The 18,146-nt window shown below is 44.9% G+C and overlaps 1 protein-coding gene across 1 annotated transcript in view; it reads right to left on the minus strand.

The window, feature by feature from the left end:
* Positions 1–239: 239 nt before the first annotated feature.
* CERS3 (ceramide synthase 3) overlaps positions 240–18,146 on the minus strand; it is an 80,911-nt gene continuing 63,004 nt past the window's right edge. The window contains exon 12 of the mRNA XM_045825020.1: positions 240–1,528. Within this exon, the coding sequence (XP_045680976.1) occupies positions 1,364–1,528 (165 nt within the window). The 3' untranslated portion in view covers positions 240–1,363. The remainder of the gene's footprint in view (positions 1,529–18,146) is intronic.

Below are 18,146 nucleotides of genomic sequence, written 5' to 3' on the forward strand. Positions count from 1 at the left end.
AAGACATCCCTGAGGCCCATCCTGCCTGCTGGGCTCAGGAGACATGCCCCTGTGGGGACCCAGAGCAGCTCCTCTCCACCCCCCCACCCCCCCACCCCCTGCCGCCATAGATGCAGCTGGCCCCAGGAGCTGTTGCTGACTCTAGCACCTGCCCTTGGGCAGTCTTAGGGGTATTTCCAGCCTCTTGGATCTGTTTTACTATTCTCCACTCTGACTGGGCTAGACAGAGAGATGAAGTAGTATGCTCAGGCTTTCTGGGTGGTAACGGCTCAGTGAGAAAATGGTCCATCCAACTCCCCCAGACAGGCCCCCAAGTGGGCCCTATGGCATGCTGGGTAGCTCTGCTGGCCTGAAGGGGGCACTCAGGGCAGCAGCAAGAAAGGTCCCCTTTTAAAGAAAAGAATGAGAGACCTGCACAAAACGGGAAGACTCAGGGCCCAAACTCCCTCCCCTAGGCCATTGGGCCTGAGGGAGAATTCCCAGGGAATTTGAGAATTACCCCAGGGGAACTGATAAATAAATAGTTACCGAATACAATGGGAACAGCCTCCTGGGTATTTGCATTTCCAGGTATCTCCAGACATTTTTAATGGGAATTCTTTTAAGACAGTGTATGTCCATTTAGGCCATTCAATGCCAAGCTTAGCCAGGGTTCTGTCTCGCAAACAGAGCTGGAATCATAGTGAAAAGAGGGTCAGGTGACAGTAACACCACAGCGGAGGGAAGGAAGGCACTCTCACTCCTGCTGTCTCCTTTGATCCCAGCTCCAACCGGGTGAGGTGGGCAGGGCAGGCACTACTATTCCCACTGGAGAGATGGAGCGTCAGGGCGTGGGAGGGTTCGACAAGCCTGGGGCAGGAAGCGGCCCAGGAGCCTGGAAGCCTGGTCTTCTGGTTTGGTGCTTCTGTCCCTCCTCTATTGCCACCTCTAATTCATTTTTGGGAAATGAGCTGCTCTCTGTGGCCAGACACACTGGGAGAAAGTGGGTTAAATTAGCACACTTCTCACACCACCTGAGGACGGGCCAGGCAGGAAGGTGAAAGGCCCAAAGTGAGTTCCTGAAAACGCCAATGTCTCCAATGAATGAACACAGTTAGAAGCAAAACATGTCTCTGGAGAAATCTTCGAAATCTTTGACCAGTCTGAGTCCTAACTGCAGTAAATCCATGGAAACACTTATATTTAACATTTTAACACAATTCAACAACATTTTGTTAAATACATTTGAAGGGGGGGTTAGAAAGAGGGAGGGCAAAATCCGGGGTCCCTGGGAGTCCTGTGCGCCACTGTGACGAGGGGCAGCACTTCCAGCTTCCAGCAGCCCTCACTGCACAGGGTGCCCAGGACCGACGTGGGCTTCAAGCTAACGGCCATGCTGGCCATTGGGAATGAGTTTCCTGTCGGCCCCAAGTCCATTCTTCAAACAGTCTCTCTCTTTGCCTTTGGTGGCCTCTGTCTTCTCCTCCTCCTCTTCCTCGTCCTCGTCTTCATACTCCTCCTCATCATCACTCCTCACATCCTGAATGTCCTAGGCAAAGGAAAGAATGGGCTGTGAGTGACAGCCTTCTGGCCAGTCTTGCGAGAATAAGCAAACCAGTGGGCCCAGTTTACAGGTACGGCCGCTCTCAAAGGAAACCCACTATCCGAACGACCAAACATTCACCAGGACAGAATACATCATGAGTCACACAACAAACCTCAACACACTTAAAGAACTGAAACTATGAAAAGTGTGTTTTAGGTCGTAATTGAATTAAACTAGGAGGCAACATAAAAAATGTAACAGGAAAATCTCAGAAACTTGGAAAGTAAACAACACATAAACAATGAATCACAGCACATTTCAAGAATTGTTTAAAAATATTTTGAACTAAAATGAAAATACATTTTAAAATTTGTCAGATGTAGCTAATGTAGTGCTTATAAGAAAAATGTATAGCATTTTAAGTGTTTATATTAGAAAAGAAGAAAAGTTTTAAATAACTTGTGCTTCTACCTTAGGAAACTAGAAAAAAAAGCAAGCAAAAGGAAGAAAATGATAAAGGTAAGATATCAATAAAATCAGAAACAGTAAAAAAATAGAGAAAAGCAATTAAACTGAAATCTGGTTCTTTGAAAATATCCATAAAATTGATAAAGCACTAGCAAGGTTGACAAAGAAAAGAGGGAAGGCACATGTTACCAGAAAATAGAAAGGGGAAATGACTATCGATACTGCAGATATCACACACACACAAAATAACAGAATACTATGAACAACTCTCTGGATATATATTTTACAACTTACATAAATGGACCAATTTCTCAAAAACTACAAACACCCAAATTCACTCAAAATGATATTATAGGCAACCTAAATGATCATATAACTATGAAAGAAAATAAATTTGTTGTTTAAAATCTTCTGAGAAAGAATTATATCAAGTCCAGATGGTTTCACTGGCAAATTCTGTGAAACATATAAAGAAGAAATAATACCAAATCTCCACAATGTCTTCCATAAAATAGAAGAGGGAAAACATCAATTTTTTATGAGGCCAGAATTATCCTGATACCAAAACCATATAAGAAAAGACAACTATAGACCAATGTGTCTCATAAACATAAGCATAAACATAAACATAAAAATCCTCAACAAAGTATTCCAAGTTAAAACCAGGGATGCATAAACATAATAATACACCACAATGAAGTAGGACTTGTCCCCATAATACAAGGCTAGTACAATATTTAGAAATCAATGAATGTAATCTATTATATTAATAATCTAAGGAAAGAAAAATAATTGTATCAATTGATGCAGAAAATCGTATGACAAAATTCAACTTTCATCCACGATAAAGACAAAAATCTCAGCAAAGAATGGAAGCTCACATCACACTTAATGGCGAATAACTGAATGATTTCCCCCCAGGATTAGGCACAAGGCAAGGATGTCCACTTTCAACACTCCTAGTTGACATTGTATTGGAAGTCTTAGTCAATGTAATAAATCAAAAAAAAGAAATGTCAAGCAGATTGTAAATAAAGTACCCCTACTTGCAGATGACATCTATAAAGAAAAGAATCTTTCAAAAAACTTCTGGAATTAATAAGATAGCACTAAGCCTGCAAAATACAGTATTAACACAAAATCACACACACACATATTTAGATTTCTAAACACTACTGCAGCACTCTGAAAAACATCCTCAAAAATATTAGGTCCTCATTCCTGGAACCTGTGAACGTTCCCTCACATGTGATTAAGTGAGGACTATGGGGTGAGAAGATCGTGGCAGAGGAAGGTTTGACACGGAGGAGAAAGTAGGAGGACAGGGCAGAGAGCGAAGCAGCGGAGCTACAACCTGAGGAATGCCGGCAGTCACCAGGTGTTTGAAAAGGCAAAGAACAGATTCTGCCCCAGAGCCCCTGGAGGGAGCCCAGCCCTGCCACACCTTGATTTTGACTCAAAACTGGATATAGACTTCTGGCCTGTAGGAGTGTAAGAAAATAAGTTTCTATTGTTTTAAGACTCCAAGTTTGTGGTGATTTGTCATAGCAGCCACAGGAAACTAACACAACTAGCACTATACAACTAAAGGCTGAAATTTAATGATCAGTAATGTTTATAATAGTTTTAAAAATAAAATACTTAGGTATAAATATAACAAGCATATATAGGATCTACATGGAAAACCTTCAAACTTCTGTTGAAAGAAATCAAAGAGCTATATAATTAGAGAGACATACTATGTTCATTGGCAGAAAAATTTAACATAGTAAAAGTGTTAATTATCCCCAAATTGACCTATAGATTCGACAAATATCAAAATTGCAGCAAGACTTCTTGTAGATATAGACAAGCTGATTCTAAAATTTATATGGAGTTAAAGGAACCAGAATTTAAAATCACTAAAACAATTCCAAAATAAAAAAGTTAAAAGATTCAAACCGCCCAATTTTAAGACTTACTATAAAGTTACAATGATCAAGACTAAATAGTATCGCAAAGGGATAAACACACAGATCAATGGAACAGAGAATCTAGAAATAGACCCATGCAAATATGACCAATTGAGATTTGACAAAGGTGAAAAAGCAATTCAATGAAGAAAGAACAGTCTTTTCAACAATGGCTGAGACACTGAGAAATCCATAGGCAAAAAACTAATCTCTGATTGGAATGTCATACTTTATACAAAAGTCAACTCAAAATGGATCACAGATCTAAATATAAAACTATAAAACTTTTAGAAGAAAATCCATGACCTTGGGCTGGGTGGTGAATTCTTAGACATGGCACAAAAAGCCTATTCTGTTAAAAAAAAAAACTTAACTTCATGAAGATTAAAAATTAGTGCACTATGTAGAGAGTCAGAAGACAAGCTAAAAACTGAGAAATAATATTTTCAAATCCCATATGTAGCCTGTACATAAAATAAAGAATTCTCAAAACTCAACAAGAAGAAAAAAAAATTGAAAAAGGGCAAAAGATGTAAAAATAGTTCTTCAAAGAGGACACAGGATGTCAAATAAGCTTACGGAAACATGTTCAACATCATTGGTCATTAGGAAAAGATGAGTTGAAAACATGATGAAACAGAACTATACATTTTAGCCATCAGAACAGCTAAAATTAAAAGTACTGGAAGCAGCGAGTGCCGACGAGGAGGCAGAGTGGCTGGAAAGAACAGGTGTGTTGCGGGTGACGAGACAAAAGGGTACAGGCACTTTGGGAAACAGCTTGACGGCTACTTATGAAGTTAAACATACGTTTGGTGTATGTCTCAGCAATCTTTTCTCCGAGTATCTACCCTAGAAAAACGAATGTTATGTTCTAACAAAACCAAATGTTTCTCACAGCTCCCTTCATAACTGCTGAAACTGGGAAGCAACCCAAATGTTCTTTGACCAGTAAATGGATAAACTGCGACCCATCCACACAATGAAATACTGCTTACCGATGAAAAGGAACAGACTATGGACATTTGTAAGAAGGTGCATGGATCTCAAAGGCATGCTCAGTGAAAAAAGTTAGTTTCAAAAGGTGGCCTGCTCTATGATGCGCTATGGGGATGGAGGAGAGATGAGTGTCTGCCAGGGCCCGGGGTGGCGGAAGCAGATATTTGGGGTGATGGAATGGTTCTGTACTCAGGTTATGGTAATGACCGCACAAATCTGTGCCGTGTTAAAAAGCATACACGGTATGCCCACAGAAAAAGAGAATCTGTTTCACTGATAAGTTTTAAAATAAAACTTAAAACTACTTCTTTTTAGAAAGCCAACAATATGGTTTTCCCAATAAACACTGCCAGAAGACTTTTGTTGTTGGTAATTAGGATGTTTACTCTTTTCTTCATGCAGGGACTCCTTCGAGGACAATTCTTAATTAAGAACTATGTTTCTCCTCTTCTCTTGTGGTGTTCTCAAAGCTGGGAGGAAAACCCCTGGAAGAATCCCACTGCTCCCGCAGAAGGAATTGCAACAGATCGGACTTCATTGTGAAAGGTAACAGATGGTGTGACTTACTAAGACAATACTGAGAACTCTAGCCCCGGGTGAGGCAAGTGTCAGACATGATCCCTCAGCCTCTGAACCAGCTCCCAAGCATCTCTATTGAACCCAGCCTAGGAAAAAAACAGCAAACCATGGACGACAGAGGCCGTTTCCTCACACGTCATTTCTTAAGGTGACATCCACAACCACATGAGTTATTTTCTCCTTTTGTGACCCGCAGACTAAAACTGACCACCTGCAGAGATTTTCAGGGACAGAGGAGGATATGTAATCCAATACTTCTCTCTGTGCACAATCTCCACGCAAACTCGGCTTTTGTAAAGGACCAAAGCCTGACACTCATTCTGCTGGCTTAACCGTGGAAACCCACTTCACAGGTTCTGCTCTGTCCATCTCCACTTCTCCACAAAAACACAGAAAGGGTCTCAGAATACACAGATTCATGGAAAACACTGAGGAATAAACTTGGCGTCTCATCAATTAAGATGCATCAGAGAAAGGCACCCACCCTCTGATATACTGGGAGCCAGGGTCATAGAGCTCCCTTGCAGAGGGAGTTTGTCAGGAAAGGCCTCACTTGGCTGACATTTGCTTCCATGGACAGGGTCCCTTGGGCCTTCTTTTCCTTTCTCAAAACAACTTTTGTAGGGGAAGTTTGAATCAGAACAAAGAAACTGATTTCTCTCCAGAAAAGCAGCTCTCCGGGACTTGCAGAGCCACTTTGGCTGAGAAATAAGCTGGTGCTCAAGGGTGCCCCCCATCGCCCTGAGCCACATCCTCCAGTGGCCTCGCCTCATGGAAGAGGCCCGGGACCATATGGAGCCCTTTGGAAACTTATGGCATCTCACAGTCACAGAGGGTGGGGGGCACTACTGACTTTTACGGAACAGTGGCTGGGGCTGCCAGCCATCCTCCAACGTGCATGACGTCTAAATGGGCTGCCAGACCGGCATGTCGGCGAAACCCTGTTTATAATTATCCAAGCCCAGAATCTAATTCCACTTTACATTCAAGCACAGTAATTCTTGCATGGTTTTAATATATTCTCAATTTTCCAGGAATGCAACTATGTACATAAATCAAAGGAAGACTCTACTTTTTTTTGTTCAGAACTTCACAGTTTCAGAAAACCAAGCCACTGATGGCAAGACTTGCAGCGACATCTGAGTCCCCCGCGCCGCAGTATGCCGGTGTCAATGTACGAGCAGCTGCCCCGTTCGCGGTTAGTCTACACAGAGGCGAAGAGCATCTGTCGCCTTCAGCTGCATCCTGCTGAGTGGAGCCATGCACACATGTTACACATGAAATGCATATTTATCAGAAATGTCTTTCATCTCGTTTCTTTTTCATTACAGTTGGGCACTGTATTGCTTTTTGAAATTATGGCTGTAGGTGAGTCATGTTACCTCGGAATTTGATTCCAGGCCAGTGCAGTGGGTGAGGGTCCAGCAGGATGGAGAACCAGGCCCGGGAAGGGTTTCCTGGGAGCGGGGGTTTGTTTGGTGGACGTGTAGGTGGTGGCACATTACTCACGCTTGAATAATATAAATTGGAAAGTGTGCAATTTAAATATTAATAAAACCCAATGTGATGTTCAACGTTATCATGTATATGCCATCTATCCTACAATAGTAACAACTAGGAAACCCTGAAAGGATTTTTTTTCAGTGCCCTAAGAATACTCGGTGCTCCACCTGTCCGCCCCTCCCTCCCAACCCCTGGTAACTGCTGACCTTTTTATTGTCCCTGTAGCTTTGTCTTTTCCAGAGTCAAACAGTATTTAGCCTTTTCAGATTGTCTTCTTTTACTCAATAATGTACATTCAAGTTTCCCCCTGTGCTTCATAGCCTAATAGCTCATTTCTTTTTAGTGCCAAAGACTATTCCATTGTCTGGATGGGCCACAGTCTGTGTATCCATCACCCACGACGGGACATTCTGGTTGCTTCCAAGTTTGGGCGATTAGGAATAAAGCTGCTAGAAACATCCAGGCAACAAGCGCCCATGTGCTGGGCACTAGACAAAGCAGTTAGTGTGAACAGTAACATTTCCTTCTCACAGCAACCCCAGGACACAGGAGCCATCCTCCTTATTTTAAAAGAGAGGAGCATCAGGCTCAGAGGGGTTCAGTAACTATTACAAGGCCACACAGACGGTATGAAAACCCTGATCTAAGCTTAGACACCTGGATCACGGGGCGCTGCAGACCCCCGCTGGAGTCGTCTGCATGAATACTTGGAAGGACAGGGCACTGAGGTCGGTGTCCTGTAGGAGAACGCCCCTTTCCTCTCCCCCTACCAGGCTGAGCACCACCATCTCATCACACCTTTGCCCTGCTCTGACTTTGCCTTGGTGCCACCAGGGCCGGCTCTGAAGCACCAAATGTGAAGTAATGAAACTCATCTGCAGCCAGAAGTGCCAATCGTTTTTTTTCTTTTCCTGTGCAAGATCAGCAGTGACATGTTCTATTCTATTTTATGTTTTTTTTTAAATGATGGGCAAAATATATGAAACCAATTTGGCAATTTTTAATGACTTGTAACCCCTAGTTTGAAAATACTGGCTAAGGTATTCTAGGGGAAAAAACAAGGCTTTTCTAACCAACTGAAATCAGAGAAGTTTGAAGTCTAAGTCACATTCCATATTCTGCAAAACACCTTTTTACAACAACTGCAGATCTTTCCCTGTAATCGCAGCCCTCAGCAGAAATTAAGAACAGGTCACACTTGCTATGGGGGGACAAGGAATCCACGTGTTGCTAAACAGCAAGCCACAGTGTTTTCTGGAACTCTCCCTGTCTGCACTGGTGGAGCACCAAGGCGGTGCTTGAAAAAGCAGCAGAATCCCTCTCTTGGGATCAGCCAGCTTTTCTTGTATCGCCCTTTCCTTTTATTGTTCTCTGCTCACCAGCACCCTTCACTCCCCCACTTCTTAATTGTCACTGGGCTGGTGGAACTTGTTTTGTGCAAATTGTTGGCTCCAAATCCTCCCACAAATCAGTAAAGGCTCAAGAAAGTACATGGGCAAAGGAGGATCCAAAACCTTTTTTGAAGAGTGATGGGAAGACCTGGGCTTCAGCAGCCGAAGGTAGCTACCTGGTCCGCAGCTGTCGCAATGGGCAAAGCTCATCACAGTACAAATGCTCACCATCCTCTACCGGACTGGCTCCCCTTTGGGGGCGGCCTAGCAGCCGCCATTACAGAAACCATATTACTATTTTGAGAACTTCAGATAACGTTCTTTCTAAAATTAGCAAAGGTATCTAGTATTCAACTGAATTCTTCCCAGAAATGACCTGGGTCTTCTGGAATACATTACTAATAATATTATTCATTCCACAATTGGAAGTGGAGGGATATAATTTTTTGCAAGGTCTTTTAAGAGTCCCCTGCCCCCCACCTGCCAGCAACTCCCTTTGATTACACAAAATGATGGTTAAAAAAGAGAGAGAGAGAGAGAAGTTACTCGTGTACTAACAAAGAGAAACCTTGTTATTAGCTTTACTAGGGGCGCCGGAGCCCCCACATCACTCCGGGGAGTGTCGTCAGTGGGGCACTCCCAGCACGGAGAAGACGTCGCTCTGAGGGCGGGGCTGATGGAAGCGCAGCAGCCTGAGAGCAGAGCATCCCCGACGCCGAGAGAAATAACACCCTGACACTGGGACAAAATGACCTCCTACGGATTAAAGCCACATTGAAGCCAACGTCCCCCTCTGAAGGGCCTGTCCTAGGAGCAGGGGCACAGAGCTGGGCTGGATCACGTCCAAAGACTCTTTTACGCAAGCACTGGAGCATCGCTAATGTAAAGGATGCATGTCCAGCGTCCCCTGCGTGTCCTTTTCTTTGCGGGGGCGGGGGGGGGTGGGGCTCATGAGAAAATGCTTGACACTCTCCTCTTACATGCTCATTTGCTTTGGCTGGTGTCAAATCTCTCAGACACAAAATATCAGGACCACGACCACAGCCCTGGCTCCCTCCAGTCCTGAGCAGGAGTCAAAGCAGTATCTCAAGTCTTGTGAGTCCTGTGGATTTTGGCTCAAGTTGCTTAAAACATGCCCTAAGACTGGCTTATTCGTGGTTCCCAATCTTCGTGACTGGTCTGTGTACACAGAATGCCTTCTCTTGAATTTCAGAGCCGGATTCAAAAGTGGCTTTTTAAACTGTTCCAGTTCACCAGTGCAAAAACAGGATATGTTCTATTTTCCACTGATGGTTTTTTTCATTACACTTGCTGCTATCAATGTCTCTACAATATGTTCCTTAAGAAATGATCTCATTTTGCTAAGGCTTAAGGGCTTTTGAAATGATCTTCTAAGAGAAAAAGAAAGTTTTAGGGCCAGCTGGATTCTGGAGAGCGTCTGGTCAGATATGCTCATTTTCCAGATGATATTAAAGCTGCAGGACTGGATGCCACCCAGCTGGTGACACGGCTTAGTGGCAGCAGAGCTGGGAGCTTGATAAAAATGCATGGATTTCTTTCATATTCCCCATATTACCTAAAAATAGATTTACAATGCACCAGACTCTGGTAATCACCAAACTGTGACAGATGTAGAAAATGATTAGACTTTATAAATGCAATTTGCTTCAGGGACTTAAACCATTAAAATCAGCATATTCTCTGAATTGCCACATTTTGCGACCTTTAGAAACAGCTTTAGATCCCACAGCCTGAAAGTTCCACAACTCTAACTAAGCAAAGATATGAAAATCATTTTGAAAAAAATCACTAGGACTTAGGTAATAATCATAGCAAGACAGAGGATTAAAGGATATAGCCCAGAAAAAAAGTGTTAAAATTGAAATGTTAAAGTTTGTTTCAAATGTTAGCATCCAACAAGGAACTCATATGCACCATTAAGAAGGAAAAAGAAATCTAACGTGACAGAAAAGCAGGCATTTCACAGATGAGGCTGCACTATTCACTGATGAAGTACACAAAATGCTCCATCAGGAAAAGGCAAATTAAAATGAGATGAAATACCATGTTCACCAAACTGGTAAACATTGAAAAGTCTGATAATACCAAAAGCTGGAGAGGACACGGGACGCCAGAAACTCTGAGACACTCGATCTGAAACAACTGCTTGGCTGCACTACGTCCGTGTGGCTCAGCGATTCTGCTTACAGAGAAACTCTCCCCTCTGGCCCCAAGGAGAACTAGGTGAGGATGCCTATGGCAGCAATGGCTGTACCTAGGAGGATAGATAGATTGAGGAATATTCATTTGATGGGGTACTGTCAGAGAACGGGTTTCGTAGTCCTGGTCAGAAGTCCAAAGTTACTTCCAAGTCCACCTGGAAGCCACTGTGTGGCACTGTCCAAGGTGCTGGGGCTGTATCACTGACCAGAACAGACGAGATGCCTGTCCTCAGAGCGCTTCTGCTCCAACGGTTTACATACAACAGTGTTCCCTGCTGCCGCACAGAAAAGGCCAGAGGGCGCCCAGGCTGGCCGCAGGTGGAGTGCTCAGGGCCAGAAGCACCAGTGGCTTGGATTGGAGTAGTATATTCGAGGTATAGGGGATACTACATGAAAAAGGGCAGTGCCCAGAGGTATGGAAGGGACGTTGAGGTTCATCTACTCTTATTTCTATTTGGTGCTGATATGCCCTTTTTAATAACCCGAGCAAAAGATGTACATCCTCCTCCCCGTACATCTCTTGGAACTGCAGTGAAACTGTCCAAAGGAATCTGTGCACTTGCTGCTAACATCGGTCAACTGTTTAAACGAGTAAAGAGAGTTCACTCTTCGCCAAGCAAAACGTCGCCCTTTCCTTTGGTTCACCCTCACATGTATAGCATCCCCCCCGCCATATGTCACTTGTTCCCACCCACGGCCACTGCCCCGCACTGCACTGCGTGTCTAACACAACCGGGCCACTCCCCTCGTGCACAGCTTAGCTCTCTCATCTCTACCACCTCCCTGAGAAAAAGTGGGTATGATAAATGTAAAGTCAACTGATGTCTACACTTCGACTTTATTTTTCACATGATCTTTTCCCATATTTTAAGAGTCCAGAATATATACCTCTTTATCAATTAACCATGATTTATCTATGAGTGAAGGTAACTATCTGGCCTGAGTCTGTATTCCTCAGAAATTACCGCAAGGATGCTAATGCGGACTCTCCGCCCCAGCACTTCCATGCGCCTCTGGGAACACCATCTGCAACCGCAGTTTCAGCAAACTGTAGTCGTGTGTCTTAAATGCCTTAATGAAACTCTGTGCTTGGGAATCTGTGGTCTGCAGTCATGTCAAAGCCCAGGAGGTCATGAATGACTCATACTGTCCCACTGCTTCTTGAATGGCTTTGCATTTAAATCCATAGTTGGCAATGAAACAAAGAACAATATAATAAGCATTTTATGCCATTTTGAAAGCCAACTTTTTGCTTTAACTGTATGAAAAAGTACATTCAAAGAATTCAGTTTTCTGAACTACTATCAAAATAACTTCTTTTTTGTTATATTCATTCTTATTATCCAAGTTGACAGGATCACAGAAAAAAAAATTGAGTTTTTCATTTTTGCTCCTCAAAGTAGTTGCATTAAATTTAAATTGGGTTCTCTGAAACCTGGCTAAAGTACATGGGAATTTCCTGTTAGTTATCTAGAATATGAATTTTCTAGACCTTGCCTCTCAAACTTTAATGTGCTCATGAAGCACCGAGAGTTCTTGGTAAGACACAGACTCTCTTCAGAAGGTCTCAATGGGGCCCGAGATGCTGCATTTCTGAGCAGCTCCAGGGAGTGTGGGGGTGGCCCCAGGGCTCCTGGTCGAGGCTGACCATCAGCCCCCGGCCTGCAGCCCACAAGCTGTTCGCTGGACCACAGGCCCTCTGCAGATCGCTGCTCTCTGGAAAATAAAGTTGCTGAAGCAATTTGTTGCCTAACGGTCTTTCAAGTTTTAAAATTCCATGATTTCAAAAAAGTCTGATTTCCTTAGTCTCTGTATATCAGGAGTCGTTTTAGTCCTGAAAGACAATATGAAATACCAGCATGCCTTACTGTCTATAACAGACAGTTGTTTAAAAATAATTAGTAAATCATCTTGTAAAATGAGTCATGTCTTCAGTTCTCCGGAGAAATGTACTATTTATTTAAAGAACTCCGTTTTTCTACAAAGGAAAGAATCTCTGAGTGCTTGTTTCAGCAGTCTGAGTTTTCATTTAGAAGGACTGCTTAGCACGGAACATCTGTGCAACACGGACGTCTACTGCTCTCGTCAGCAACGGCGGAATGGGAGCATCTGCTGGAGTGACGTCCACCCACCCCGCGGACGTGGGCAAGAGCGCAGCGATCTCTGAGTGTTTGCAGTCAGACCCGGGGGGGCGTCCTGGACAGGTGTCCAGGGGTGGAGCACACACAGCTGCTGCTGCAGTTCCCCATCCAGTGGTTCCCAGCCCAAGGAGGCAGACAAGGATCACTTGACTTGGAGGAAGAAGAGGACCGTCCAAAGGCCCAATGTCTGGGTCCCAACCCCACAGGTTCTGATTAATTGGGCTGAGCTGGGACCTGGCCTGTGAGTGTTTTTCTTTTAAGGCTCCACTGCTCGTTCTGGCCCCTTGTAGTTAACATGGCTGGTGTGTACCAATTTGATCTGAAATGAAAAGGGGGCATCCTGGGAGATCCTCTGGCTGGGAGCACCAACCCTTATTCCGTATTAGCCTTAAATATGATTTCCGTCCTCCTCTGGCTAAACTACACATCAGGCAAAATAATAATGATTTTTTTCTCATGAGCTGGCTTATACAGAATACTCATGAATCCCTTTAACAGGCCTTTTAGACAAAAGGTCCTCAGAAACGTTTAAGCATCTGTCACCAAATACCATGCTTACCCATTCTTAAACAAAAGGCTCAAAATAATGAGCCGATGAAGAAAAATGAAGTTAACAAGAAGGAATGTAACTTACAACAAAAATCACCACCATCACCAGACAACCCCCAAACAGAGGAAGTGTGGCTTTGCTCACGTGAAAAACGCTTAGAGTCTGTTCTAATCCATTTCAGGCTCAAAACGAATTAATGGCAACTCAGTACAAACCACTGCTATGGATGGAAGCAGTTTTTACCTGCCTAGTTTTGCATTAGTCAGCCCATATCTCGCAATCAATGCTCACTGAGAGATGAATCTGGATAAAGTGACACAAGAGTGGCCAGGCAGGTGAAGAGACGCACAAGCAGGCCACAGAGGGTAGGGCAGAAAGAACTGGACTGGTCTGGTCTGCAGAAGCGGAGCCATCAGGTGGAGGGAAGGCACACTGGGCAGCATCTGAGGGCCATGTATAGCTCTGGGCTGCTCTGGCTGTTCTCTGTGGTTGAGGCATCGTCAAGGCTGCATGGAAGGTGAGTACTGAGACGTCTGTTATGACAAACCCTTTATAACTTCTGATTCCTGTCTGTCTCCCTGCAGAAGCTAAGTGCCGTCCTCTTCGTGCGAACTGGCATTAGGTTCGAGGTGGGGCTGGCAGAGAAGGGAGGCCGAGTGGACATTGCTGCTCGGCCCAGAGGCCCCTCCTGGACTCCAGGTCTAGTCCCCAGCTGTGGGAGGTACAGAGCAGGGGTTCTCTCTAGTACTGTCTTTGGCTGAAGGGAGCTGCCTGCCCAGAGTTAGATGTCCTCTCCAGAGCACAGTCTGGATCGATGACAGGATAATGTTGGGGGACAGAGGCCCAGCCCCTTTGTCTCTACTGGGACATCTCTGAAGGGAAGGGACATCACCCTGCAGCTCTAGAGCTCTCCGCAGGGCTGGCCAAGGCCCTTGTCGCAACTACGTCAGTCCCACTTCTCCCTCTGCCCAATCCAGCTCCCTGCACTCCCTCCCTCACACACACATACACACGTCACAATGAAAAGAATACAGAGGCACCACCCAGGCCAAGTTGCTAGGAGCACGTCGAGGCCGAGGCCTGATGGCAATGACTGGGCATGGGTAGGAATGCAGAGCTGGCTGCGGGGCCACACAGAGAGCACCTGCACCAGGCGCTGCCCTCTCTGGGTGTCCTGAGTCTGCTGCACTTGCCAAGGAGGCACGGTTTGCAGAAAACAGCCCCACCGAGAGCGCCAGAGTGCCCCAGAGGGCATCCCTGCCATTCCTAGAACAGAGCATGGACAGGGACATCTGCCTTGTAAATCATTCAGGCGCCAGAGCCCACATGATGTCAAAATGAAAATGTTTTAAAAACAATTTATCTTACCCATATCCACAAACTGAATAAAGCTTGCAGAAATAAAGTTTCTCTTGTATCTTACACAAATAAGAGCTCTCTTCTGACTCTTACATGGTGGGTGGGGCTGGGAAGGGGCTGGGGGACTAACCCGGGCTATGCTGACCGGGACACCTTCTCCCCCGCAGCTGCTTTGATCTCGAGATGAACGAAGGTGATGTGCGCCTGCATCTGTGCACACGGAAGGGTGTGCCTGTTTCTCCATGAGTAAGATGGAAGATGTCGGTTCCTTTCAGGAATGTACAAAAGTCCATTCCTTTTTAGAGAAACCACGTCAGAGCTTCTCTTCTCTGTTTTGTACTTGGCTCTTTCTCCATCCCTCACCCTCCTTTTCAACTTCAGCAAGACACAATCCGAGGCTCAGGGCGACACCAGGGTCAGCATTTGGGACAGAGGAAAGAAAGGTGGGATCTGAGTACCCACTGGCAGGCTCAGAAACACGGTCACTGGACGGCTCTCGTTTGGACAAGTCCCTTCGCTTTACAAAGGCGTCACTGACTTCCTGTCCACCAAAGGCCCAGAGCAGCCCAGTGCCTCCAGAGAACTAGTGTCTTCAAACCACTGTCAGCAGACACGTGCGGCAGGGCATTTAGGAGTATGCATAAAGGGAGCTAACATGTGATAAAGTATGGAAAATCATTCGCATAATTGAGTAATCCATGGCCAACGGCAAGGAAGTGAGATGTGCCATTTTCAAAGAGACACACCCAGCAGCTGAAGCCTGCTAGCGGTCACAGTCAGCACTCAGCGGCTGGCACCCAGCTGCTTCCCGTGCCTGGTTCCAGAGGAACAGAGGGCAGACTGAAGATAACTTAAACAAAGGCTTGTTCTACTTATTGAAAAATCCCAATGTAATCTCTCTCCATCAGACGTCAGTTTGCCTGGAACTGAGAGCCGGAGAAACACGCAGTTGTCTCAGCCGCATTTGGGTGTGTACCATCACGACTGTCCTAACAGAGGGAAGGGACACTTCAGAAAAAGAAAAACGAAAAAGCAGAGTAATTTCCAAACAACCTGGGAAAAGATATGGAACATCCCAGTTATAAGAAAATGCCTGGATGATGTTACGCTGGTGTAGAAAGAAGATACTTAGGGGAAAGTTCCAGTTCTCTCTCTGAGCCTCGTTCTCTGTCTGGGCAGGCAGCCCTCTCTCCCTTCCATCTCTGTGCCACTGCCCTCTCTGTCTTCCCCGGAGCTCTCATCTCGGTGCCCTCGGTGTGCCTGGGGGTCGATCACAGACACCTCCCAGTCCATGGCAAAGCGACAGGAATTCTGGAGGGCGCAGGGAGCTGGACGAGGCCAGGGCAGTTGTGGGCCCTGAATCCCACTCAAGATTCATTTTCTTTTTGTTATTATCTTAGAGCCCTGCGGAGGGCTATCTAACCTGCTTTGACTTAAACAACTTCACACTCACAGGTTTATGAAAGCCCAGGTTTATGATTGCTTTAAGCCAGAAAAATCCCCTAGTGGGGCTACCCTCAGTGAGATTCTCTTACGAGAGCCTGTTTATGAAGAGCTGGCACTTATTCATCAATCATTTGTAAGGTAATGATAAAAAGAACTGAGCAAAGTGAACAGTAACATGATGGAGTGTGTGAGGACTGGAGGTAAGCCACAACACACACACACACACACACACACACATGAAACATGAATCGTTCCTGTTTGGAGGACGTATGTTGACTACACAGAACTACCAGGGGACAGAGGATCACAGCATTAGCCACGTGGGCTCTCCAGTCTCAGGCTTCGTGGACGTGACTTCCCACTCCTGCGTGACCTTGGGCCAAGTCCCATAACTCCACTCCCCTTCACTCTCTTCCTCTGTAAAAGAGGCCACACTCGGACACGGGTCTGGGTGGCAAACACAACACAATCATTAAGGTCTTGAGGAAAGAAGAACTCATGGTAGACATTTGGTGGCCTCTGCCAGCTCTATAATTCTTTAGGATTCTTACTTTGTGACTGAGCTGAATGTGTAGTGGGGAAAAATATTCAGATTTGAAAATTTGCAAGCCAAGCAATTTGGCAGGTTTTTTTTTATCATTACAAGTTTACAACTTCCACTGTTGTTTTTTGAATAGATTGTTAAGCCAGTTACTCTCTATTCAGAACTCTGGAACTGTAAGGTGGTAGGCATCTCTATGATACTCTATTTCAAGCATCAGTCTTTGTGATATTTTTGTGATGTTTTTCTTCTTCAGTAAAGGGCGGGTTTTACATCCACAGCTCCCTACTAACAAAAGAGACCTGGGGGCTTCTTGGAGGTTACAAATTTGGTATTTCTTCCCTAACACGCAGACATCTGAGAGAAAGTGTCATCCAGAGTGTGAGTCATGAAAGTCAGCTGGCAGAAGACAGCTTCTCGAACTGTCACTGGACCCCTTGGCTGCGAGTCAAGGGCTCTGACACCTGACATCAGCTGCAGCGTTATCTGAGAGAAAGTCGGAGAGAGCTTGACTGGGAGCCAGCTGCCAAGCTCCTTGGAATTCACAGGCTCTCCGGGATTTGGCACAAAGAGCCTGAGTAAATAGTGATGATGACAATGATAATGGCGGCTAACACTTGTCACGTGCTCAGTGGGTGCCACACACTGACACCAGGGCTTTATCCGACAAGGCAGGTACTAACAGCACCAGCCTCATTTTACAGGCGAGGAAACTGAGGCAGTGAATAGACCACACAGCCAGTAAAGGAGAGAGGTGAGACTCAAATGCACATAGAAACTGAACTCTTAGCTATTACCCTCATTGCTTACTAGGAGGTTACTTGGGAACTAAAGAAATAATTATAAAACCTCTTCTTATGCTTTTAAAAAGTCCAAAAATAAGTGAAAGGACTTGTTGCTGCATTTACGATCTTGATTATTGTATTTGTTTATGTACTCACTATCTTTTACTCCATAGGAATATTTTAAATTAATTCTCTCGTCATTTCAAATAAAGAATAACTGTTTGAATAAAGAATAATTAGACAAGGAGAAGTATTACAAGTCAAGAGACTCTGGCACTAGTCTTGGCTTTGCCATGAAATTACTGTGTGAATTTGCTGGAGGCCTCAGTTTCCCTGTGTTTATTAGAGGATTCTTTTCTTTAACTACAGCAGCCCGGCGTGTGCGAAGCGTCATTCTGTGAACTTAGGAGGCACTTCCTGCCGAGAGCAGATGTCTGGGGCCGGTTGCCAAGGGGCCAGTTTCTCCATCCTGGCTTTGTGGCTCCTCCCTCCATGCCTTGGCTGCGCACCAGTCTAAGATGTCACGGGGACATGCTTGAGTTGGCCAGCACTCAGCATGGTATTTACAGAGAAGAAAAGAAAAGCCTAAGGATGGTCAAGTTCTCTTAGGCAACACTAACAAAAGCATGCTCTGCCCATTCTCATTTCCTCTGAAAGCACTTCTGGTGTCTGCAGAGAAATGGCG

Source organism: Phyllostomus hastatus, unplaced genomic scaffold (assembly GCF_019186645.2).
Source record: "Phyllostomus hastatus isolate PE091 unplaced genomic scaffold, TTU_PhHast_1.1 phas_scaffold_555, whole genome shotgun sequence".
Lineage (NCBI taxonomy): Eukaryota > Metazoa > Chordata > Mammalia > Chiroptera > Phyllostomidae > Phyllostomus > Phyllostomus hastatus.